The sequence below is a fragment of the Lucilia sericata genome, unplaced genomic scaffold, assembly GCF_015586225.1.
Source record: "Lucilia sericata isolate MDLA Ls3-8-SP2 unplaced genomic scaffold, ASM1558622v1 Contig000452F_arrow, whole genome shotgun sequence".
Classification (NCBI taxonomy): domain Eukaryota; kingdom Metazoa; phylum Arthropoda; class Insecta; order Diptera; family Calliphoridae; genus Lucilia; species Lucilia sericata.
Window position 1 is genome coordinate 273,403 of NW_023994467.1, and position 27,655 is coordinate 301,057.

The 27,655-nt window shown below is 31.0% G+C and overlaps 1 protein-coding gene across 1 annotated transcript in view; it reads right to left on the reverse strand.

Moving 5' to 3' along the window:
- LOC119605018 (maternal effect protein staufen-like) overlaps positions 1-26,234 on the reverse strand; it is a 296,685-nt gene extending 270,451 nt beyond the window's left edge. Inside the window, exon 1 of the mRNA XM_037957952.1 lies at positions 26,139-26,234. Within this exon, the coding sequence (XP_037813880.1) occupies positions 26,139-26,231 (93 nt within the window). The 5' untranslated portion in view covers positions 26,232-26,234. The remainder of the gene's footprint in view (positions 1-26,138) is intronic.
- Between the last annotated feature and the right edge of the window lie 1,421 nt (positions 26,235-27,655).

A 27,655-nucleotide genomic window follows, 5' to 3' on the forward strand; every position in this document is an offset into this window, starting at 1 on the left:
CATCGGCGTAATATATTATTTGGACGCCGTCCGGGGTGTTGGGAGTTTAGACATGTAGAAATTAAACAGGATCGGCGAAAGAACTCCACCTTGGGGTACTCCCTGTTTAATTCTACGAGATTTAGATCTCTGGTTCCTAAACTCCACAAATGACTGTCGTCCACACATGTAATTCACTAGCCATCTCTTGGTGTTGTCAGAGAGACCAGATGTTGAAATGTATTAGAAGAGAATGGCGTGATTGACCGTATCAAACGCTTTCGATAGGTCGAGTGCCACGAGGACCGTGTTGACATGGTCGAGCCTGATTAAGGCCGTGGCAAACTTGTGTGATGATGGCGGTTAAAGCTGTTGTTGTACTGTGCTTTAGGCGGAATCCATGTTGATGATCTGCTGGATGTAGGTGTTGTAATTCCGGGAGGAATAGTGCCTCAAGTGTCTTGGCAATTGGTGACAGGAGGGAGATAGGCCTGTAAGTTTCTCCTTGGTTTGCACTTTTCCCTGGCTTCTGCAAGGGAACAACCCTACCCAATTTCCAGACCTCGGGTATTATATCGACAAATTGAGGACTTTTGTAAGGTAAGGTTCATCCAAATTTTTCAGCATAAACATGGATATACCGTCTGGGCCAATAGCTTTTGACGGCTTAGCATCTCTGATGACCTTCGTAACCTCGCTCGTAGTAAAAACATATGGTCTGTCTCTGGCGGGGTGCTCTATAAATTGACGTACAAAGTAGTTCGAGCAGCGCTTGGGGTCGAATATGGTGTTACCATTGAAGGATATCGCGACCCTATCCACATATTTGGCTGGATTCGACAGAGATCTGACAGTAGACCATAGTTTGCTGGCTCCGGAGGTTAAGTTACAGGTTTTTAGGTGATTTACCCACTTTACCCGCTTGTAGTCGTTAACCAACTTGCTGATCTGCCGGTTAAGCTGTTGAATTCTGGGATCGCTGGGGTTGGTTCTTCGGATTTCGGCTCTCTCATCTCCTAATTCCGCCGCTCGAGTGCCAGAGCTCGTGATGGGCATTGAAGTCTCCCATAACGACACGGTTATCACCTTCCAGGAGGAATTTGATGTCACGGTGATAGCCTGCAGGTGAGCTGTTGACTGGCGGAATGTACACGTTGTACAGCTCAATTTCGGCAGCACCTGACTTAACCGCAATCCCCTGGTGTTCGATGTATGGATCTGGGTTATTAAGGTCAGGTAAAATGAGTCTGTACTGCACAGAGTTGTGTACGATGAATGCGATGCCTCCACCGCCGCTCCTTGTGCGATCCATTCGCAAGATGTTGTAATTATTACAACGCTGTAATTGGCAGCTGGACGTTAATTTGGTTTCTTGGATCGCTGCGATCTGGACTTTATGATGCTGCATAAAGTGAGTTACCTCTGTGATCTTACTAAGGAGGCCGTTACAATTAAACTGCATTAATGTCAACACTTCAGGTCTATGGGCAGCAATTTGAGGTGTTAGTGGCTGCGAGTGTATTTGTTGTTGTGGCTGTCGGTGTTGTTGTGGCCTGTTTTGCTATTGTGTTAGATGCTGTTGGGGAGGTGTAGCCGTGCTCGATTGCGTCGATGTTGATGACGTTGAGGACGGTGAAGCGCTGCGTTGTCTATTAATGCAACACGGGACAAAGAAACCATCACTCCACTCCCCAAGGTTATTTAGACCGCTGCAGTTACGGTTGGCATCTTTCCTGAAGTGGACCCACTCGTTGCAAACGGTGCACCTAACTGATGGTCTGTTAGAGTGCAGAACTCCATGACAAACAGAGCAGTACCATGGTCCTGGATTTTGTTCAACTCCGGCTCGGACCAAAAGAATACGGAGCAGATTTGCCGGAATAGTCTGCCCCTTAAAAGAAAAAAGAAGAATAGAGAATACATACGTGTAAAGTCGTTGTGGCTGGGTTGACAATCCTTGGTCATTGTTCGTTGAACTCCGAGTCGTTCCGGTGTGAAGAACCGATTGTCGTGAGAACGTGGCGGATACGTAGTGGTATGGGGTTATTTTTTCATGTTAGAAACACTGTCTCTATTTCGGATTGAGGGAAGATAGGACTGTAAATATCCCATAATTATAATTAATGATGCTATGCTGAATGAGAAATAGCACTTTTTAAGTGTTTATATGAGAATAAAATTATTATAATCAGCATAATTTTACTTTACAAAGTCATATACAATAAAAAAATATTTCATCAAAATCGGCCCTTATTTGTTAATGTTACAGCGTCCACAAATAAATCACATTCAAAGTTATGAATGAAGATACATGACTCTGTATCAGAATCAAAGTTAAATTTTGTCCGATAACTGACATATAATATGTTGGGTATTGATACACGAGGTAAAAATAGAAAATCGGTCATAAATCGGTTTATATATATATATGTAGTATGCTTTTTGCATACTTTTAGATAACCTTTTAGATGTGATGAGACTTTAAATTTTCAGATTTTAAATTTTACAACGCTATATTTCGAAAACCACGAAAGTTATAAGTTATTAAATTCGGAAGTGATGATGAAAAACACCATTGTTTGATGGGAAATTATTAACCCACAAGTTAACATTATAACCATCATAAATCCTAAACGGATTACAATAAATTAAAAATTTTAACACAATTTTTTTAAGGGCATTGAATATTATATTTTCGAATGATAAAATCAATTTTTGATTTTTTTTTTTTTAATTGCATTTTTTCTTTTGCTCTTATGCATTTATAGTGCATCCAAATTCTGTCAAATTAAGTTTATATATCTTAAAGTTTCCTGTAGAATAGTATACTGAAGTCGGATTTGAAGTATGTATATTCAGCAGTTTTTGCTCTATCAAAAAATGTCGCCCAAAATCGTGCGTAAAAAAAAATATGAAATATTTTTTTTAAAAAAGTGCATCTTTGGATAATTCTAAATGCACTTTTGGAGCATTATAATAAAAGTGTGAATTTCAGCTCATTCTTACCGATTTGTCCTATAGAATCAATTATTAAAGCATGATTTGCTATTAATCCTGCAGATTCTGTCCTGTAAAAATGTCGCTAAAAAAAAAAAAAAAAAATATATATATATATATATATATATATATATATATATATATATATATATATATATATATATATATATATATATATATGTTCGGTGAAATTGAGCCACCACCACGTTCAAAGTTTCTCTCCACTTAAAATCTCTCCAACAAAGAATAGAGTTGGAAAAAACTAACTGAAATGTTGTATTGATCTGTTATGAATATAATACCATTATTTTTGCAATAATTTACGCGTCGCTATTCATAATTTTGATGAAATTTTAAATTAAGCTTTATAAAATGGTGTGACAAAAAATAGAGCCAGTTTGCAAAAATATAAAAATTTAACAATTTTTTAGACAATTTTCAAATTGAAATCGATCCACTTAAAATCTCTCCAACAAAGAATAGAGTTGGAAAAAACTAACTGAAATGTTGTATTGATCTGTTATGAATATAATACCATTATTTTTGCAATAATTTACGCGTCGCTATTCGTAATTTTGATGAAATTTTAAATTAAGCTTTATAAAATGGTGTGACAAAAAATAGAGCCAGTTTGCTAAAATATAAAAATTTAACAATTTTTAGACAATTTTCAAATTGAAATCGATCCAAATAGTAAGTTTAATGCTTTTTATTATTATTTTAAAAGAATCTCATTAAAAAATTATAATTTTGAGTACAAAAAGGTGCAGATTAGGTGCTTCAAGAAAGTTATAGAAGATGCTATAAAATATAAGTTTAAGCCAAAAAAATATCGAAAAAAAATAAAAAATTACATCTTTTTTAAAGCGAAAAAATCAGACTCAAGTAGAGGATGACACTTTCGTGTGCTCCGTGTAACCTTAAAAGGGAATATAACTTAGATGTTGCCAGTTTAATAGTAAGATCTCATGTATAAAAATAGTTTAAAGGACAAAATTAGTAGAAAAGTATTATATGGTACTTTAAAGATCCTGAAGAAAAAATAAAATTTTTCAAAAACCTTTGAATCTCCCCTTGAGCAGGAATCGAAATATTTTGTGGTCAGATGTAAAACAGTATATTTATTTTATTCTGATATGATCCGTATAGCTATACGTAGACGTTCCAACACTGGATTTTGTCCCAAATGTGCTATGAAGATCATTGAACATGGTGGCGGATACGTAATGATATGGGGTTATTTTTTCTTGTTTGGAACATGGTCTCTATTTCAGATTGAGGTAAGATAGGACTGTAAATATTCCATAATTATAATTAATGAAGAAGATTCCTACCATTGTGTCCTCAAAAGCGCAATTTTTTTTACATGACTCCATATTTCTTGCTCCAAAAAGAGGTGTTATTTCTTATTCCTTCTTGATATTTTCTGGTTTAAACTTATGTATTTCTACAGTTTATACTATTTTTTTGGACCGTAGAATTATTTCAACAATTTGCATATAGCCCTTACCTTGAACATGGCGTATTTTTATAATTTTTCTGCGGTCTCGCGTGCAAACTTTGCTTCTGCTTCTTTTTGGACTCAAAATTATTGCTTTTAAATGAGATTATATTAGGATTGTAATAATAAGCCTTAAACTTACAATTTGTATCGATTTCAATTTGAAAATTGTCTACAAATTGTTAAATTTTTATATTTTTGCAAACTAGCTCTATTTTTTGTCACACCATTTTGTATAGCTTAATTTAAAATTTCATTATAATTACAAATAGCGACGTGTAAATTATTGCAAAAATAATGGTATTATATTCATAACTGATCAATACAAAATTTCAGTTAGAGATTCCAACTCAATTCTTCATTGGAGGAATTTTAAGTAAAAAGAAACTTCGAAAGATGAGGTGGCTCTATTTTTCGTAACATCACTGTATATATATATATATATATATATATATATATATATATATATATGAAGGCATGAAAAATGCACCCAATTCCACTATAGGAATTGTAATATTTTACTATAATTTGGTATTCTCTTAGGAGATTTAACGAAAACGTGCATTTCATACAATAAATATTAAAAATTACATTAATTTTTTTATTCGATTTTTGTTAAAATTAGTAATATTAAGTCCATTTTAACATTAATAAGAGAAGGAAAAAACCAAGACTGCTTAACGGATTTTAAAACACAATGGGTATTTTTCCTCTGCATGAATTTAAATCCAATCAAAATCAGTTAGTTATGTTTTATCTTATTTTATTTTTATCAATATCACGCAAAAAAATTATTTAAATATTGATAATTAAATCGAAATACCATTATTAATGCATTTTTAAATAAATATAGTGCACCAATGAAAATTCGCTTGAGAATCATCGAATATTCATTGGTTATAAGAACTCATTTAAATGACGAACTATTTTTCCAAATTCGAACCCATGCATGCAAATGACACGCTAATGTTAAAATCACGCATGTTTCCCCTAAATATGAACCAGTTCATTATCAGTTCAACATGCATTTACTACGTTTTTTGCACGTCTTTTTTTGCTGGGACAGTTATTGATAAAAATTGTAACGGATTTTAAAACACAATGGGTATTTTTCCTCTGCATGAATTTAAATCCAATCAAAATCAGTTAGTTATGTTTTTCTTATTTTATTTTTATCAATATCACGCAAAAAAATTATTTAAATATTGATAATTAAATCGAAATACCATTATTAATGCATTTTTAAATAAATATAGTGCACCAATGAAAATTCGCTTGAGAATCATCGAAAATTCATTGGTTATAAGAACTCATTTAAATGACGAACTATTTTTCCAAATACGAACCCATGCATGCAAATGACACGCTAATGTTAAAATCAGGCATGTTTCCCCTAAATATGAACCAGTTCATTATCAGTTCAACATGCATTTACTACGTTTTTTGCACGTCTTTTTTTGCTGGGACAGTTATTGATAAAAATTAAAATGTTTTATTGCAGTTTAGAAGGCTTATATAATACGAATATAACTGTGAACAAACAACTACCCACAGTGAAACACAGGCTTAGATTATAATGTTTCCTAAAAATAATGCTGTTTTTACGCGTCATAAAAAAGTGTACCGTTCTTTCGTTCTTTATTTTTTCATGTTAGAAACACTGTCTCTATTTCGGATTGAGGGAAGATAGGACTGTAAATATCCCATAATTATAATTAATGATGCTATGCTGAATGAGAAATAGCACTTTTTAAGTGTTTATATGAGAATAAAATTATTATAATCAGCATAATTTTACTTTACAAAGTCATATACAATAAAAAAATATTTCATCAAAATCGGCCCTTATTTGTTAATGTTACAGCGTCCACAAATAAATCACATTCAAAGTTATGAATGAAGATACATGACTCTGTATCAGAATCAAAGTTAAATTTTGTCCGATAACTGACATATAATATGTTGGGTATTGATACACGAGGTAAAAATAGAAAATCGGTCATAAATCGGTTTATATATATATATATGTAGTATGCTTTTTGCATACTTTTAGATAACCTTTTAGATGTGATGAGACTTTAAATTTTCAGATTTTAAATTTTACAACGCTATATTTCGAAAACCACGAAAGTTATAAGTTATTAAATTCGGAAGTGATGATGAAAAACACCATTGTTTGATGGGAAATTATTAACCCACAAGTTAACATTATAACCATCATAAATCCTAAACGGATTACAATAAATTAAAAATTTTAACACAATTTTTTTAAGGGCATTGAATATTATATTTTCGAATGATAAAATCAATTTTTGATTTTTTTTTTTTTTTTAATTGCATTTTTTCTTTTGCTCTTATGCATTTATAGTGCATCCAAATTCTGTCAAATTAAGTTTATATATCTTAAAGTTTCCTGTAGAATAGTATACTGAAGTCGGATTTGAAGTATGTATATTCAGCAGTTTTTGCTCTATCAAAAAATGTCTCCCAAAATCGTGTGTAAAAAAAAAATATGAAATATTTTTTTTAAAAAAGTGCATCTTTGGATAATTCTAAATGCACTTTTGGAGCATTATAATAAAAGTGTGAATTTCAGCTCATTCTTACCGATTTGTCCTATAGAATCAATTATTAAAGCATGATTTGCTATTAATCCTGCAGATTCTGTCCTGTAAAAATGTCGCTAAAAAAAAAAAAAATATATATATATATATATATATATATATATATATATATATATATATATATATATATATATATGTTCGGTGAAATTGAGCCACCACCACGTTCAAAGTTTCTCTCCACTTAAAATCTCTCCAACAAAGAATAGAGTTGGAAAAAACTAACTGAAATGTTGTATTGATCTGTTATGAATATAATACCATTATTTTTGCAATAATTTACGCGTCGCTATTCATAATTTTGATGAAATTTTAAATTAAGCTTTATAAAATGGTGTGACAAAAAATAGAGCCAGTTTGCAAAAATATAAAAATTTAACAATTTTTTAGACAATTTTCAAATTGAAATCGATCCACTTAAAATCTCTCCAACAAAGAATAGAGTTGGAAAAAACTAACTGAAATGTTGTATTGATCTGTTATGAATATAATACCATTATTTTTGCAATAATTTACGCGTCGCTATTCGTAATTTTGATGAAATTTTAAATTAAGCTTTATAAAATGGTGTGACAAAAAATAGAGCCAGTTTGCTAAAATATAAAAATTTAACAATTTTTAGACAATTTTCAAATTGAAATCGATCCAAATAGTAAGTTTAATGCTTTTTATTATTATTTTAAAAGAATCTCATTAAAAAATTATAATTTTGAGTACAAAAAGGTGCAGATTAGGTGCTTCAAGAAAGTTATAGAAGATGCTATAAAATATAAGTTTAAGCCAAAAAAATATCGAAAAAAAATAAAAAATTACATCTTTTTTAAAGCGAAAAAATCAGACTCAAGTAGAGGATGACACTTTCGTGTGCTCCGTGTAACCTTAAAAGGGAATATAACTTAGATGTTGCCAGTTTAATAGTAAGATCTCATGTATAAAAATAGTTTAAAGGACAAAATTAGTAGAAAAGTATTATATGGTACTTTAAAGATCCTGAAGAAAAAATAAAATTTTTCAAAAACCTTTGAATCTCCCCTTGAGCAGGAATCGAAATATTTTGTGGTCAGATGTAAAACAGTATATTTATTTTATTCTGATATGATCCGTATAGCTATACGTAGACGTTCCAACACTGGATTTTGTCCCAAATGTGCTATGAAGATCATTGAACATGGTGGCGGATACGTAATGATATGGGGTTATTTTTTCTTGTTTGGAACATGGTCTCTATTTCAGATTGAGGTAAGATAGGACTGTAAATATTCCATAATTATAATTAATGAAGAAGATTCCTACCATTGTGTCCTCAAAAGCGCAATTTTTTTTACATGACTCCATATTTCTTGCTCCAAAAAGAGGTGTTATTTCTTATTCCTTCTTGATATTTTCTGGTTTAAACTTATGTATTTCTACAGTTTATACTATTTTTTTGGACCGTAGAATTATTTCAACAATTTGCATATAGCCCTTACCTTGAACATGGCGTATTTTTATAATTTTTCTGCGGTCTCGCGTGCAAACTTTGCTTCTGCTTCTTTTTGGACTCAAAATTATTGCTTTTAAATGAGATTATATTAGGATTGTAATAATAAGCCTTAAACTTACAATTTGTATCGATTTCAATTTGAAAATTGTCTACAAATTGTTAAATTTTTATATTTTTGCAAACTAGCTCTATTTTTTGTCACACCATTTTGTATAGCTTAATTTAAAATTTCATTATAATTACAAATAGCGACGCGTAAATTATTGCAAAAATAATGGTATTATATTCATAACTGATCAATACAAAATTTCAGTTAGAGATTCCAACTCAATTCTTCATTGGAGGAATTTTAAGTAAAAAGAAACTTCGAAAGATGAGGTGGCTCTATTTTTCGTAACATCACTGTATATATATATATATATATATGAAGGCATGAAAAATGCACCCAATTCCACTATAGGAATTGTAATATTTTACTATAATTTGGTATTCTCTTAGGAGATTTAACGAAAACGTGCATTTCATACAATAAATATTAAAAATTACATTAATTTTTTTATTCGATTTTTGTTAAAATTAGTAATATTAAGTCCATTTTAACATTAATAAGAGAAGGAAAAAACCAAGACTGCTTAACGGATTTTAAAACACAATGGGTATTTTTCCTCTGCATGAATTTAAATCCAATCAAAATCAGTTAGTTATGTTTTATCTTATTTTATTTTTATCAATATCACGCAAAAAAATTATTTAAATATTGATAATTAAATCGAAATACCATTATTAATGCATTTTTAAATAAATATAGTGCACCAATGAAAATTCGCTTGAGAATCATCGAATATTCATTGGTTATAAGAACTCATTTAAATGACGAACTATTTTTCCAAATTCGAACCCATGCATGCAAATGACACGCTAATGTTAAAATCACGCATGTTTCCCCTAAATATGAACCAGTTCATTATCAGTTCAACATGCATTTACTACGTTTTTTGCACGTCTTTTTTTGCTGGGACAGTTATTGATAAAAATTGTAACGGATTTTAAAACACAATGGGTATTTTTCCTCTGCATGAATTTAAATCCAATCAAAATCAGTTAGTTATGTTTTATCTTATTTTATTTTTATCAATATCACGCAAAAAAATTATTTAAATATTGATAATTAAATCGAAATACCATTATTAATGCATTTTTAAATAAATATAGTGCACCAATGAAAATTCGCTTGAGAATCATCGAAAATTCATTGGTTATAAGAACTCATTTAAATGACGAACTATTTTTCCAAATACGAACCCATGCATGCAAATGACACGCTAATGTTAAAATCAGGCATGTTTCCCCTAAATATGAACCAGTTCATTATCAGTTCAACATGCATTTACTACGTTTTTTGCACGTCTTTTTTTGCTGGGACAGTTATTGATAAAAATTAAAATGTTTTATTGCAGTTTAGAAGGCTTATATAATACGAATATAACTGTGAACAAACAACTACCCACAGTGAAACACAGGCTTAGATTATAAATGTTTCCTAAAAATAATGCTGTTTTTACGCGTCATAAAAAAGTGTACCGTTCTTTCGTTCTTTCAATGTATCGGGAAAATGCTTAAATTTCTTCGAAAGACGGTACTTAGGCAAGCAACCGAATGGAGTAATTATGCCATTTTGCAGCTTTATTCGGATTTTGGTGAAAATAAGTTCAAATATATAAAACTTAAATAATGTATAATGTACGGTGAAATATCGTTTCCAATTTAAATAAAAAAATCAATATTTACGCGAAATGTGACGAAATGTCAGAAATAGTCAGTGAACAATTAAAAACTATTGAAAAATTGTGTATGACATCATACGGTTGGGAATATTCGTTAACCAAGACTACTAAAATGGAGTACTAACGCTAAAGAACTGCAAAAGTCATGAAGACCGAAGCACAATTCCCTGAAAATTGTTGTGGAATTATCGAAAAATATAACAGTTACACCAGGGAATCTAGTGGATATGAGTTCAATTCAAAGACCACTTTAATAAACACTCTACATACCAGAAAGCCTCTTAAGAAACCTTACTTTCATATCAAAAATTAATCAACAAAACTGGATAAATTTTACAAAAGTGGGTCAAAACTCTGATCATTACTTGGGGATATATATTTTATTAACAAGAAAAGCAATAGAAAAAAATGTTATACCATTTACGGTTTTATCAATAATTATACTGCAACACAAGTTTTTATGCAAATAAAATAGCTGTACACTTTCTTTTGACGCTCGCTGTATATAGCCAAATTTTTTCCATTGAGTACCTTATATTAAGAATAAATTAGTAAATGTTGTACTCGATATAACCAATTTCTAAATAATTTTGTATAAAAAGTGATGAAAGTTATATAAAAAGAGCTGTTTAAGCGAGTTTTGTTGCGAGCTGCATTTTGGTAATTGCTCCTTTTAATAAATAATACTATTTTAACAACGTTCGAATCTAATGCCAATTTTATACATCTTTGCTGGAAGATTCTAACGAGTAAACCGTTAACAGTACTTAAATATTGTTTGCCACCAAATTAAGCTTGTTTTTTACACAGTCTTAAGATATTGATGTTGTCTACGACAAGCACTACGTGCACATTATCTTTTACATAAAAAACCTGCAAACCTTCTACGAGGTAATATTTGGTTTTAAATAAAAGAGATCTACGTCTCATAAAATTTGAAACTTTATTTTGTTTTATTTTCATAAAAACTTGGACAAATTGGATTGATGCCAAACATTTGGTCCTAGCGAACCGGATTCCTGAATTGAGTACTGGATTTTATTGGCATCTTTTGAAGTCTATCATCCTCAATAATACAGTCCACTGGCAATATATTTATTATTTATTTCTACGAAATAATTAAGGTACGTAAATATATTTTGTGAGGAAAAGTGAAGTGATAAAAAACTCGGTTGTTTTAACGCGCACACATACACAAAGTTCTTTTTGTATTTTTTCGTCATTTTTACTTTTAATATTTAATACAGTGCAATCTATCCCTTAATTAATTTTTTGGAAATTTTAATTTTTTTTGCTCCGACTGACAATAAATTAAAGTTATTTTTTTATTTTCAATAAATTAGTGTTTTTATATTTTCTTTTGTGCTTCATTTGTTTACAGATTTACATCTGTAAAATATAAAAACATAATACATATACGGTTAATTCTTGTTCTTCCATTATATTGGTCACCCTACGGTCGATCAGTTTAGCCATTGTCACGTTTGTTGCTTGACATTTAAAACTAATTATAATATTTTTTGTCGTGAATTAGTTCTGATTTTTAATTTCCTTACATTTTATTAATTTTTTTAATATTAAACATGTCTGTTACGCCACTAAACGAATTTATTAGAGCATCGGATGCTCTTGTTTAATGATGTTTAATGATTTAGGTGAGGATATTCATAACATTTTTACCTTAGAGATACAGGTCGAGGAAATAAGACGATTGTGGGAGGAAGTTAGAACAACTTATACTTCTTGTCAGAAGTTTTTCGAAACTTCTCCCCCCAGTGAATCTAGTGATGTAGATGTGGCAGCGTCTAAATATCAGACCACATACATGGCTTATTTTCAATGTTTAGGCTCTATTAATCAGAAAATGGACAAATTTAAACGTGATTCGAAGAATAGTGATTCTTCAACGGTAAATTTAAATACGACTTTGCCATTTAATACGTAAAATTCCTACTGAGAATTGGGACCCAATTATTATTTTCATATGTATTCAGCGTCTGCCTAGGTCAACTGTGATTTTATGGGAACAGGGCGTTAAGGACAAATCAGTGTTGTGTACTTGGCATGATTTTGATAACTTTCTGACGGAAAGAATTCAAACATTGCAATGTCTTCACGACCTTAAAGGGACAAACTCTTCTGACGTGGAATCTTCAAAACATTCTTACGATGCTACTTCTACTAAAATGTCGTGTATCTTGCGTCCTAACCAGTCTCATTTTTTTCGAAATTGTCTAAAGTTTAAAAATCTTTCAATAATGGATAGAATTTCTACCGTAAACAAATATAATTGCTGTTATAATTGCCTTTCGAGGACACATAATGTCAGCAATTGTAAAGTGAATAGTAATTGTTTTATTTGCAATAATCGGCACCATTCTATGCTTCATATTCAGCATACAGAAACGCCTTCTGTTTCTACTGAACGCAATTCAGACGCGGTTCTACGAACCACTAACTCGCTACAAAATTATCCAACACCGAATACGTCGAATAATATTATGTCAAACCGTCAAGTATTTCATACTCGATATAATCAGTTCGCACTCTTAGGGACAGCGACTGTTAATATAAAACATATTAACAATAAGTATCAGGTCCGTGCTTTGATTGATCCGGGTTCGGAATGCTCGTTTATTACTGAGCGATTACGAAAAAGGTTTAACATTTCCTCGCGTTCTACGAATGTTGAAATTTCTGGTGTCAATAATACTGCATCAGTAGTTTCGAGAAATATTTGTTCTTTGAAAATCGGATCTAACTTCGATTCTTCCGTAGAACTAAATATAAATGCATTTGTTTTACCAGAAATATCGACAAATTTGCCTACGACTTCCGTCAACGCCAACATTCAAAAATTATTGCCAAATCTTCGTTTGGCGGATTTTAATCCTTCGGCTATCGACCTATTGATATCCTTATTGGCGCTGATCTATACCCTTGGATTGTTTTACCGGATATACAACGAAACTTATTAGGGTCGTTATTAGCATAAAAGACGATTTTTGGCTGGATTCTGACAGGTCCAGTTAATCCTAATCAATTTAATTCAGTTATTAACTTTCCGGAATATTCGACTTGGTCGCATAGGAATTGAAATACTTTTATCGAAAAATTTACTTCATTATCACTAAATAAGCTCACTAAAATATGTTTACGTTTTGCCTAATATTTAAGTATTTAGTTTATACAGTTGATGGATCTGTCATAAAACCAACCATGATTCATTCGACTTAAGATATTGCGAATGAATTATTATATTTTCATTTGCTTCATTCGGCTTAAGATATTGCGAATGAATTAATTGAGTGTTACAATATGCTTGAGATATTGCAAGGTGGCCGGCAATGTTTAAGCGAGTTTTGTTGCGAGCTGCATTTTGGTAATTGCTCCTTTTAATAAATAATACTATTTTAACAACGTTCGAATCTAATGCCAATTTTATACATCTTTGCTGGAAGATTCTAACGAGTAAACCGTTAACGGTACTTAAATATTGTTTGCCACCAAATTAAGCTTGTTTTTTCCACAGTCTTAAGATATTGATGTTGTCTACGACAAGCACTACGTGCATATTATCTTTTACATAAAAAACCTGCAAACCTTCTACGAGGTAATATTTGGTTTTAAATAAAAGAGATCTACGTCTCATAAAATTTGAAACTTTATTTTGTTTTATTTTCATAAAAACTTGGACAAATTGGATTGATGCCAAACAAGAGCACTAAACATTATAATTATCCAAAAGACTTAACAAATCGAGATTCTAAATCCAACTGAATGTGTACACAGTTTGAAATTCAAAAAATCTTACAATAGAAATTAAATTAATAATTAATTTTTAAAATAATTTCCGGAAACATGATTTTTAAAAGAAAATGTACATTTTAACGTACAAATCTTTAATTAAAGGAATATTGTGATTATTTTCGAAATAAAGAGAGAAATACCATTTTTTATTTGTTTGTTCATTACAATTATATTCTAACCTAATTTACCGAGCAGGGTGACGATGACCATACCCCCGTTGTAGTGTAGCAGACCAAAATCTCTGGTGGTAATCGAATCCACAACCCCCAGACTGCACACTACCAACTGGCCTACCGGGCCCCTTTCGGGGAATTGTTTGTCAACAAAATAATCGAAAATATTCAGAATTTTACATAAAATCCATTTATCTAATTTAAATAAATGTCTTTCTTGAAATGTTTAATTTTGGTTTGTTAATAATTTTAACGAAAAATGTTTTTATATATTGCACACTGAAAAAAAATGCATAGAAATGGTCACAATTTATATGAACGCATTAAAACGGATATAACACCGTGATACAATTTTACATTTTTTTTTTTGTTGGAATTGAACACACTATACACATATGAAACCTGAGATCATATATAGTAGAACTGCGTTTTCAGTTTTTCATTTTGTGATCTTTTCTCCCTTTTAAAGGACTTCAAAGTTTTAAGGATATACAAATTTCAAAAAAATTATTTAAATAGTTCCGCTCATTAATTTTTCTTTATATGAATATAAAATGATAGAGAACATTTTCCAGAAATAGATACAATTTATTATTATTACTTTTCAGGACGAAAAGTTTTAAAAAATGTCTTTTGAAAAATGTATCCTTTTATATCCTTGAGAATTTCCAATATATTTTTCTAAAAAAAATATATGTTGGAACCATGCATATACTTTAACACATGCTTAAATTTCGTTCTTATAGCTTTATAAGTTAAGCCTAAACAGAAAAAAAACATATTATTAAGTTCTTTGAAAATTTCTGGAGAGGATTAGTGGAACTGAGTGGAAGTTACATATATCCCATTATATGGAAAATTTAGTCTAAGGGATACCTAATGGAACCATATACAGTTGAATATATATCTGTAACTTTCACTCAGTTCCACTAATCCTCTCCAGAAATTTTCAAAAATTTACTATTTTTCAAACAAAATCAAATTTTATTCTGTGGGAGTCCCACGATTATTTCAGATATTCAACCTAAATAGTTCCATTAGGTATCCCTTAGACTAAAATTTCCATATAGTGGGATATATGTAACTTCCACTCAGTTCCACTAATCCTCTCCAGAAATTTTCATAAAATGTACTATTTTTCAAACAAAATCAAATTTCATTCTGTGGGAGTCCCACGATTATTTCAGATATTGAACCTATATAGTTCCACTAGGTACCTGTTAGACTAAAATTTCCATATAGTGGGATATATGTAACTGCCACTCAGTTCCACTAATCCTCTCAAGAAATTTTCAAAAAAAGTTAAATTTTTAAGGTGTTTCAGGGTTATTTCATATATCCCATTAATGGAGTTCCATTTCCCATCCCCAGGATCAACTTTTCCATATGGTGAGATATTTGTAACTTCCACCCAGTTCCACTAATCCTCTCAAGAATTTTTCAAAAAAAGTTTAAATAATTAAGGCATTCCAAGATTATTTCAGATATACCACTAATGCGGATCCATGACATATCCCTAGGACTACCATTTCCATATAGTGGAACATGTGTAACTTTCACTCAGTTCCAGTAATCCTGTCCAGAATATTGGTAAACAAAGTTGAATGTTTAAGTAGGTTTACTATAAATACAGATATATTACATACAAAGTTCCATTAAGTAGCCTTTGGACCACCATTTCCATATACTTAGTTGGATGTGTGGAACCTTCATCCTGCTTCCTAAATGGACAGTTTTCGTTCTCCTAATTCAATTACAATATTCTGTTAAGTGATTAACAGGGCTCTGTTAGCTGCAAAATTAGCACTGTAAACAAATCTAGTTTGTGTCTTTGCTAGTTAAATTCGAATTTAACTTCACACACACCTAATGTGAACACTCAGTTTTTTATATGGGCGCTCTAAATAGTGAACAAAGTTTAATGGCTCTAAATAGTGAAAAATTTTTTTGAATTTTTTGGGATTTTTTAATTTGTAAAAGCATTTATTTTTATTGTTGGGAATCCCCGAATTAATAAATACCATAGTATGCCATTATTTTAAAGGTATTTAATGCTAGTAGCTTTATGTAACTTGTTGGGGTAGGTTCGTGAATTTATTTTTAAAATTAGTGATGTCTAAAAACAGTCGAAAGTTTATATCCTTAAATGAAAAATGCGAAATTATGGAATATTTAAAAAGAGGATCGAGTGTTACAGTGTTAAGTAAAAAGTTGCAAAACAACGATACACAGAAAAAAGTTTGAGCATAAATATTATGAACTGTTTTCATTGTTTAAAGTTAATAATATTTAAGAATAAGTTCCTAAATTGTATGAATTTTATAATTTATATTTTTTTCAAACATAATCTAGAAGCCTTGACTTAAAATATTTCAAATTTATTTTTATTTTTCTATTTGACTGTGTGCCAAACGGCAGCAAAGTTCTATGATAAAATAAAATTTTCTTATGGTGGAAAATATTATCACATTTGCTGTGCCAAACGAAATCTTTTTTGATTACATTAAATTTTGACAATTGTCACTAATTTCACAAGAAAATCTGCATTTATTTTAATAAAAGAAACACTTCTGTTTAAGTTAAAATTGATTTAACTACATTTTTGAAATACTATTTATAACAACGTTAGAATCCTATAAAGCTTCCCTTTCTTCCCAACTTTGTTGGAAGATTCTAACGAGTAACCGCTAACGGTGCTTAAATATTGTTTGCCACCAAATTTATGCTTGTTTCGTTTGACATTATAAATCACTTTTGATTTGTCTACGACACAAGCACTACGTGCAATTACATTTACCATCTACTTCTACGAGGTAATTTTTTGGTTTAAATAAAAAGAGATCTTCATCTCTAATAAATTTGAAATATACATTTGTTTTATTTTTATATAAAATCTTGCGAATCTTGTTGGAGCTGAACATTTGGTCCTAGCGAACCGGAATTCTTAGATCATTTATCGGATTTTTTGGATCTTTATATCAGTACCGGATCTTCTTTGGCACCTTCAACTCCATTCCTATAATACAGTCCACCGGAGATATCTTTATCATTTATTTATTTCTACGAAATAAGGTACGTAAATATATTTCAATTGTGAGCAAGTGATAAAATTCGTTTGTTTTGTTTCGCGAACATATACACACATTTCTTTTGTGAATTTTTGTTTTATTTTTTTTAATTTGTGGATACATCTCACTAATTCGAACTCTAATTTATATTTAAAATGTTTTAATTTATTTTTGATCCTACGGACAATATATTAAATTAAAGTAAATTTTATTACAAAAATCAGTGGTTTTTACATTTTCTTTTGTGCGTTATTTGTTTACAGATTTAGATCTGTAAAATAAAACAATAAAATACATAAACGGTTGATTCTTCTTCTACCTTTATATTAGTCACCCTACGCTAGGCCAGTTTGACTATTATCACATTTGTTTATATACTTTTTGTAGTCAAGTAGTATTATTAATTTATTTATTTTAAACAACTTTTCAAATATTAAAAAATGTCGGTTTCGCCACTAAACTCGTTTATTAGAGCATCGGATGCTCTTATTGCATTCGGGGCTATGTTTAGTAATTTTGACGAAGAAATTCATACGGTTTATACTTTGGAGATTCAGAGTCAAGAGTTAAGAACACTTTGGGGTAAAGTTAAGACGACGTATAATGAATGTCTTAACTCTTTAGAGTCCGAAGAATTTGATGTGGCAGCGGCTAAATATAAAGCTACCTACACAGCGTATATCCAATGCGGAGGATCTATCCATGAGAAAATGGATGAATTCAAATCTGCTTTGAAAAGCAATGAATCTCCAACGGTAAATTCGAACTCCGGTAATACAGATCATAATCTAGCACTACCTCCTTATGATATTGATTCATTCAGAGGTGATTATGTTTCTTGACCCGCTTTTAGGGATTTATTTACCGCAATTTTTATACCCACCATCAAAAAAGATGGGGGGTATATTGTTTTTGTCATTCCGTTTGTAACACATTGAAATATTCGTCTAAGACCCGTAAAAGTATATATATTCTGGGTCCTTATAAGATTCTAAGACGATCTAGCCATGTCCGTCCGTCTGTCCGTCTGTCCGTCTGTCTGTCTGTCTGTCTGTCTGTTGAAAACACGATAGAGTCCAAATGGAAGCAGCTAGCGAGCTGAAATTTTGCACAGATACTTCTAGTTGCTGCAGTTTGTTTGGTATTGAAAATGGGCAATATCGGTCCACAATTTCGCCTAGCCCCCATATAAGGCCCCCTTCAGAAAATGACTTTATCGCTCATAACTTGCTAAGGGAAGAACCAATAGCTGTGAAATTTGGCACAAATATGTCTTATGGGAACCTAAATCTCTTCGTAGAATTTTATAAGGATCGGTCCATAATTGACCCTACCCCCCATATAAAGTCCCCTTCAGAAAATGACTTTATCGCCCATAACTGCCTAAGAAAAGCATCAATAGCGGTGAAATTCGGCACAAACATGTTTTATGGGAACCTAAATCTCTCTGTAAAATTTTATAAGGATCGGTCTATAATTGACCCTACCCCCCATATAAAGTCTCCTTCAGAAAATGACTTTATCGCTCATAACTTGCTAAGGGAAGAACCAATAGCGGTGAAATTCAGCACAAACATGTTTTATGGGAACCTAAATCTCTTTTTAAAATTTTATAAGGATAGGCTCATAATTGACCCTACCCCCCATATAAAGTCCCCTTCAGAAAATGACTTTATCGCCCATAACTGGCTAAGAGAAGCATCAATAGCGGTGAAATTCGGCACAAACATGTTTTATGGGAACATAAATCTTTTTTTTAAATTTTATAAGGATCGGTCCATAATTGACCCTACCCCCCACATAAAGTCCCCTCCAAAAATGACTTTATCGCTCATAACTTGCTAAGGGAAGAACCAATAGCGGTGAAATTCGGCACAAACATGTTTCATGGGAACCTAAATCTCTTTCTAAAATTTTATAAGGATAGGCTCATAATTGACCCTACCCCCCATATAAAGTCCCCTTCAGAAAATGACTTTATCGCCCATAACTGGCTAAGAGAAGCATCAATAGCGGTGAAATTCGGCACAAACATGTTCTATAGGAACATAAATCTTTCCGTGGAATTTTATAAGGATAGGCCCATAATTGACCCTACCCCCCATATAAAGTCCCCTTCAGAAATGACTTTATCGCCCATAACTGGCTAAGATAAGCATCAATAGCGGTGAAATTCGGCACAAACATGTTCTATGGGAACATAAATTTCTTTGTAAAATTTTATAAGGATAGGCCCATAATTGACCCTACCCCCCATATAAAGTCCCCTTCAGAAAATGACTTTATCGCCCATAACTGGCTAAGAGAAGCATCAATAGCGGTGAAATTCGGCACAAACATGTTTTATGGGAACATAAATCTCTTCATATAATTTTATAAGGATCGGTCCATAATTGACCCTACCCCCCATATAAAGTCCCCTTCAGAAAATGACTACCCTATAAGGTCCCCTTCGGAAAATTACTTTAACGCTCATTACTGACTCAAAAATGCTATTACAGCAGTGAAATTCTACGTAAACAAGTTTTGTACTAGCCAAAAACTATTTATCACATTTTATGGGGATCGGTCTATAACTGACCCCACCCTCCATATAAGGTCCCCCTCAGATAGTGACTGTAACGCTCGTTACTGGCTGTAACGCTCAAATGCGACTACAGCGATGAAATTTCACATTAACAAGTTTTGTATGAGTTTATGGTTATAAATATTGGATCAAACAAAATTAATATTTTTAATTCGGAAGAGCACGGTCCATGCTTAAGCCTTTATTAATTTCCCTCTTCCAAATATTTCCCTGATGTTCATAATAATATCGACATATGATTCAACATAGATCGATAATATCAAAGTTTATTTATAAGGATGATTTGATGGTGGGTATATAAGATTCGGCATGGCCGAATATAACACTCTTACTTGTTATTAATAGCTCGCGGCTTAGCAATATAGAACGGCTTTGCCATTTAATAAGAAAAACCGAGGGTAAAGCAAAAGAAATCGTTTCTAAATATCCACTTGTTAACGCAAGTTTTGAAGTAGCCTGGCGCAATTTAAAGGAAGCATATGAGAATCCTCTTATGTTGGTACATAACCAACTAAAACTTATTTTTGGCCTTCCTTTCCTTGACAAGGAATCGATAACAGCACTCAAAACACGTCAACGCGGAATTAATAGTTGCCTTTCGGCTCTTTCTATTTATAAAGTGCCTACGTATAATTGGGATCCAATTATAATTTTTATGTGTATTCAACGTCTGCCTAGATCTACAGTTATTTTGTGGGAACAGGGTGTTAAAAACAAAACTGTTTTGTCTACATGGAAAGATTTCGATAACTTTCTGACAGAAAGAATTCAGACATTGCAATGTCTTCAAGATCTTAAAGGTACGAACTCGACTGACGTCGACTCTTCAGTGCATTCAAATAGTTCTACTATTACTAAACCTTCATGTATCTTATGCCCTAATCAGTCACACTTTTGCGAAATTGTCGTCGATTTAAAAATCTTTCAGTATCTGACAGAATTTCTACTGTGAATGATTATAACTGCTGTACTAATTGCCTTTCGAGGACACATAAAGTCAGAAGTTGTACAATCAACAATAACTGTTTTATTTGCAATAATCGACATCATTCTATGCTTCATCTGCAGCATACAGATAATTCTATAGTTGAAAGACCTACTGTTTCTACTGAACAGAATTCCAGTGAGGTTCTACGACCCACTAACTCTCACACTCGACAATCGCATACGTCCAATAATGTTACTTCTAATCCACAAGTATTTCATACTAGACAGAATCAGTCCGTTTTGTTAGGGACTGCAATGGTAAACATAATTCATAACAGCCATAAGTATCAGGTCCGTGCTTTAATAGATTCGGGTTCAGAATGTTCTTTCATTTCTGAACGTTTACGAAAAAGATTAAAACTTCCCACTCATTCTTCGAATTGTAACGTTTCTGGCGTTAATAATGCGGTTTTTGGAGTTTCAAAGTTTTATCCTTTGGAAATTAGTTCAGATTTAGATTCTTCAATAAAACTATCAACTAACGCATTTGTTTTACCAGAAATAACAGGAAATTTGCCTTCGACTTCTGTAAATGTCGATATTGGAAAATTATTGCCAAATCTTTGTTTGGCTGATTCGAATCTTTTTACCAGTAGGCCTGTAGATATTCTTATCGGAGCAGATTTATATCCGCGCATTATTTTACCGGAAATACAACAAAACGTATTAGGGTCATTATTGGCACAGAAAACTATATTTGGCTGGATACTGACAGGTCCAGCTAATCCTACGGATTTTGAAGCATATATCGACAATTTAACGTATTCTACGTGGTCTAACGCTTGTTAACCTTTAATTTATTATCACTTTAAAATGCTCACAGAAACATATTTATGTTCCTACTACCTTATTTATGTTTATTATTATACCTTATTAATTATTATCTTTATATATATTATATTACTTATATTAAATAATAATCCACCTGCAGGACTTCGGTGCTGTGGGAAAAGTCGAGAGACTTTCCAAAAATCCACCTGCGGGACTTCGGTTCTGTGGGGAAAGTCGAGAGACTTCTTAAAAATCCACCTGCGGGACTTAGTTTCCGTGGGGAAAGTCGAGAGACTTCTTAAAAATCCACCTTCGGGACTTAGGTTCTGTGGGGAAAGTCGAGAGACTTCTTAAAAATCTACATCGTTTTAAAATCGTTTGCAATTCCTAAGGTATTGCAAGGTGGCCGGCAATGTTTAAGTTAAAATTGATTTAACTACCTTTTTGAAATACTATTTATAACAACGTTAGAATCCTATAAAGCTTCCCTTTTTTTTGCAACTTTGTTGGAAGATTCTAACGAGTAACCGCTAACGGTGCTTAAATATTGTTTGCCACCAAATTTATGCTTGTTTCGTTTGACATTATAAATCACTTTTGATTTGTCTACGACACAAGCACTACGTGCAATTACATTTACAAAACCATCTACTTCTACGAGGTAATATTTTGGTTTAAATAAAAAGAGATCTTCATCTCTAATAAATTTGAAATATACATTTGTTTTATTTTTATATAAAATCTTGGGAATCTTGTTGGAGCTGAACACTTCTATTGATTTTTTTATTTTTAAAATAAATTTCTACAATCACAAATGTATTACAAACTAAAATTATAAAATATTTTATTTTTTGTATTTTCAAATTTTTCTTTTCAATTGTCAAACATTTATGTAGCCCGATGAGCTAGTAAAATTTTATTCACCTCATATCTATCAAAAATTTACATTTTCAAGTAAATTGTTACCGATTGGCACACACTCTTTGTTAAAAAAAATGTTTGAAATTTTCTTAGGAAAATTTTGTATTTCTTTATGATTTTTATATTAAAATCGATGAAATGTGCATGTATTTAGCGGCATTTTATGAAGAATAGATGCTTAACTATGTTGGATGATGTTTTCTTGGTTAACATTTAGTTTTTCTGCGTTTCAATTTATATTTTTTTATTGTACAAAATTCGCTAATATAGGATTAGTTAGTTAGTTAGTTAGTTTGAAAGGAGGATGTACATATGTACATCAAATCCGAAGACATACACCTAGGCCTCTATCGGGCCTGTTGTGCGCTCCTTAACCAGTGCCTCAGGTGGGAATCGAACCCACCACCTCCGGTCTACCAGACTAGAACACTAACCACTAACCTACCGGAGGCCACTAATATAGGATTACTATCTACAAAATATGGAAACAGATTAGTAGATAATAAACTTTTTTGCAATTGTTCATAAATATCGTAGAAAAAAAGTAAAAATTCAAAAACTTTTCGTCATGTACAAGTTCATACACTTTATGAACTTTTAATATTCTGAATGAAAATGGTTTGGGAAAAAAAAGTCATGCTCGATTCATACAATGTATTACAAAATTCATTCATGTTATGTATTATTTTTTTCTGTGTATGTTTAATAAAAAAACAAAAAAGACAATATTTTAAAATGTGTTAACAATACGTTTTATGGACCCGGAAAACGCAAAATAATTACGATCTTCAGAGCTTCCAAAAATGGAAAAATCTATAAGTGGTTTATTTGCATGTGAAATAAAAACATCCCTGTAAGTGGTTTGATGTTGAAAGAGAAAGCCAAACAAATTCACAAAAACATACAGTGTCTCACATAAATATTCGAATTTATTATTTTTTATGAATTACTGTGTTATTTTATGATGCTACTTTAAAAATAATAATAGTATTTAAAATTTTTTAATGAAATTTTATTAATTTATATTATTTTTACGAAATACAAGAAAAAAGTAATAAAAACTCATTAATGGTATCCAAGAAAATGGAAAAAACCCAAAAAGGGTCATTTCAGGTATTGCCCAAAAATATTCGAATTTTTTCTCAGAACTTTTTTAGAATCCTTGAACACGTGTTTTATTGCCCATTAATTAACCTATTATACAGGTAGTGGTTATATGGAATATTTAACATTATATTTTTTGGAAATTTGCATAATTATGTTGTAAAACCTTCCTGTGTAAGCGCTTAAAATGTTCAAAGAAAAAGAGTTGATCAATTCAAATTAAAAAATTAATTTATATCTGTATAATCAAGGTCGCTCAATTAAATACATATAGGAAATGTTTGATAGATTCCCATCGACAATATATTTTGTCATTACACGCATGGAACAAAGAATTCCATCGAGTATTTACCATTATCAAGTCGTCCAAAACTGCTGTCAATACAGGACGACAGAGAAATACTGAGGAAATACCGAAGGAAACTTCATCTATCAGCTCCAAAAATTAACAACGAACTCAGGACAGTCCTGTGAATAAAAATTAGTGTCGAAGTTGTGCGCAAAGTACCAGGGAGCAATAATTTGCATGGTCAAGTACCAAGGTGGAAACCGCTCATATCGAAGTTAATCGATGTTAAGTGTCTTGACTCCGCAAATACACTCATAAGTAAGAATATTGGATTCTGGAAGGAGGTTATTTTCGACGATTAGTACAAATATAATATTTTTGGCTCAGATGGTCGTCAAATGATATGGCGAAAGCTTGGAGATGCCTTGGAATTATCTAACTTAAAACCAACTGTAAAGGACCCAAGTTGCTCTGCCATATTTTGGGGTTCTGTGTCCGTCCACGGTGTTGGACCGCTAAAATTTATTATTGTAATTATAGACTAGAAGGTCCACTTGTCAATTTTAGAGCAGAATTTGCATGCTAGTACCACCAAAATGGGGCTACAACCCATTCAATTTATTTTTCAACAGAAAAACGATCCAAAATACACGACCTGGTACGTGAAAATGTTGGTCATTTACAACACTAAGTATCTTCTTTCACCAAATTTTCAATGGAGTTAATGTCTGGACTTAAACTCCATTTGTGGTTATATTTACAAGAACAACTTTTAAATCACTCATTATCCTCTAAAACCACCAAACGGTTGCTTTTCATGAAGAATGGGACATAATAACGCCAGAACTATTCCATAAATTTGTAGAAACGGTCCCACGACGCTTGGAAGTTGTTTTTAAAAACAAAGACTACTATACAAAACATTAATTTCATTTTAATTATTTATTTTTACTTCATAATGCTAATCTAAATATGATTTATACAAAAAATTCGAATACTTTTGTGAAGCTATTTTTTGCACTTTTTTTAAAAAAAGTTAAATTAGTTTAAGTAAATTATTTTTTTTTTTAAATATTTAAAATGTGGTATAAAATTTAAGGACTGTCTGAACAACATAATAAATTTATTTATTTTTCCCACAAAATCTATTATAAAATGATGTTTGTTTTCATAATACATTAAAATATTCCGCGCAATCTCAGTTCGTAAATCCTTTTAAAATTAAATTGAAAGCAAAGCTAGAAGATTTGGGTTTATCCGATGATCAGTTGTATAATGCCGATGAGTCTGGTCTATATTGGAAACTTCTTCACAAAAGACATATGTAACGTCATTGGAGAAAAGCGCTCCAGGTGCAAAAATGGAAAAGCAAAAGAATAACATTTTTATGCTGTGCAAATGCGTCAGGATCTCATAAAATAAAACTTTTAGTAATAGTAAAATCGAAAAAAAACATTACTCTGAAAGCATAGTCCAAATTTCAAGCCGATATATATCGTATATAGATCTCGAGATATATCACTTCAAAAATCAAAAACATACCTGGGTATGTGGGTGTTGACGGTTAAATGTCTTTGTAGATAGGTACTTTTGTTTTTTGTCAATAAAATCAGTTTGGTGTGGTCATTTGTTTCATTGGAATCAACAATAAAATCGATTTTGAATTTTTGGTTAGATAGGGCCATTTGCTTTTCAGGTTACGATATGTATGTATTAAGGTTCACCTTATATCTTAAATTGCAAATAAGTTCGTTCCGATGGCAAATAAATAATATGTACGTATGTAGCACTGAAATAGTCGACTTGCCATATGGATAAACATCTTCCAACTGGCTCGAGTTAATCATAATTACATATGAATTGGAACCAATTTCTCTTAAAATTACTTTTTAATTATATATGTATGTCCATACCTATATTGCTGTTTAGATTAAATTTGAAAACATGAATATATGCATATAAACATTTCACTTAATTTAAATCGAGTTTAATGATTTTTAAAAGCATTCAAGTCCAGAGTATAAAATCTTTAAAATTTTTAATTTCATCATTATAAATCTCACCTTTGAAACGAAAACTTTATTGACTTTATTTATTCCAGTTGCTAAATTTACTTTTTTATAAATAAAAACAGTAACATTTAATTCAATAAACATACACAAACTAAGGCCGAAGTCGACTTAAAATTGTCGACGGCGTCTGAACTAAAATAATTCGGCGGCTTACAGTCGGCTTAGAGCCGAACGTTTTAAGGATATTTAAATTTATGTCCAAAAAGAATAAAAAATATCAAAAATAAAAGACAGAGAGGATCAAGTCTGTTTGCTTAAAATATTAATAATAAATGGTTTATAATAAAGGCTCCAAAAGTTTGTAGATTTAGTCTACTTTAATGTGTTGTTACTAGATATCGTGTGAGTAGTTTGAGTTAAAATATTTTACCCCATTTACACATACACGAAATCTAGTATTTATAGGATTTCGAGCCAAATGTAGTTGATTTTAACTGGATTTTCCATTTAAAACAAAATATACCTCTTCAACTAGATTTCGTTAAAATCTAATCAAAATCTAGTACTTTTTAGTGATACAAATCAGATTTTGCTAAATAACACTAAAAAATACGACGCTGCACAAGAAAAAAGAAAAAACAAACAAAAAAAAAAATAAAATGTCGACAAAATTTTAATAAATTGAATGAAAAATTAATTTAAAAAAAGGTAATGTTATATTTCAAAATATATTTTTTTATTATAAATAAAATTTTAATAAATATCCCATTTTTGCTTTTTATTTTTCAAATCAAACACAATTTCGAGAAATATTAGAAAAAATCAAATCTTCCTAAATGTCAAAAATATTAAGGGTAAACGGTGTAGATTTGTAAAAAGATTTTAAATGAAATCTACTTGATTTCGTGTATGTGTAAAGGTGATCTGAATTTTTAATTTGAAATAAAATACATTTATCTTTTAAATAAAATTAATTTTTGGCAAAATATAATTAATATAAAAAAATGTTGGCTATTGCAACCAATAAAAAAAATGAGAAAAACATTAATACCCCATTTACACTACAGGGAAATCTAGTTGATTAGGTTTTTTGAAAATATTAGAAAATATAGAATTTTTATGAATATATTATTTATTGTATAGAATTCGGCATTTATATATTTTAATTTCAAAGCACTTTTCATGTTTTAGGAAATTTTCTTGAACAATTATTTTTTTCCATTTTTTATTTATTTTGTCTCAAATGCAGAGCCAGGCAACGCCTGCTATTGGTCAGTTTTTGCAAGAGCGAAACATAAGAAAAGAGAACAATTTGTACTCTCATATTGAATTCAACACAGGCATGGAAAATGTTAATTTTGAAATGGTGGTGTTTTAAATAAAAATATTAGTTTTTTAGATTAAAATTTGTAAATGTCATTAAACTTCTTTGCTTGTATCTTTAAGAAAGCATTTTAGATAAAAATTAGTTTATTTTGGAAAATGAATAGGTACATTTTCCAAAATAAACTTTTTATTTTTTCCAAAATAAAATTTTTAAATTAAAAAAAAAACCTTCTGAGATATTT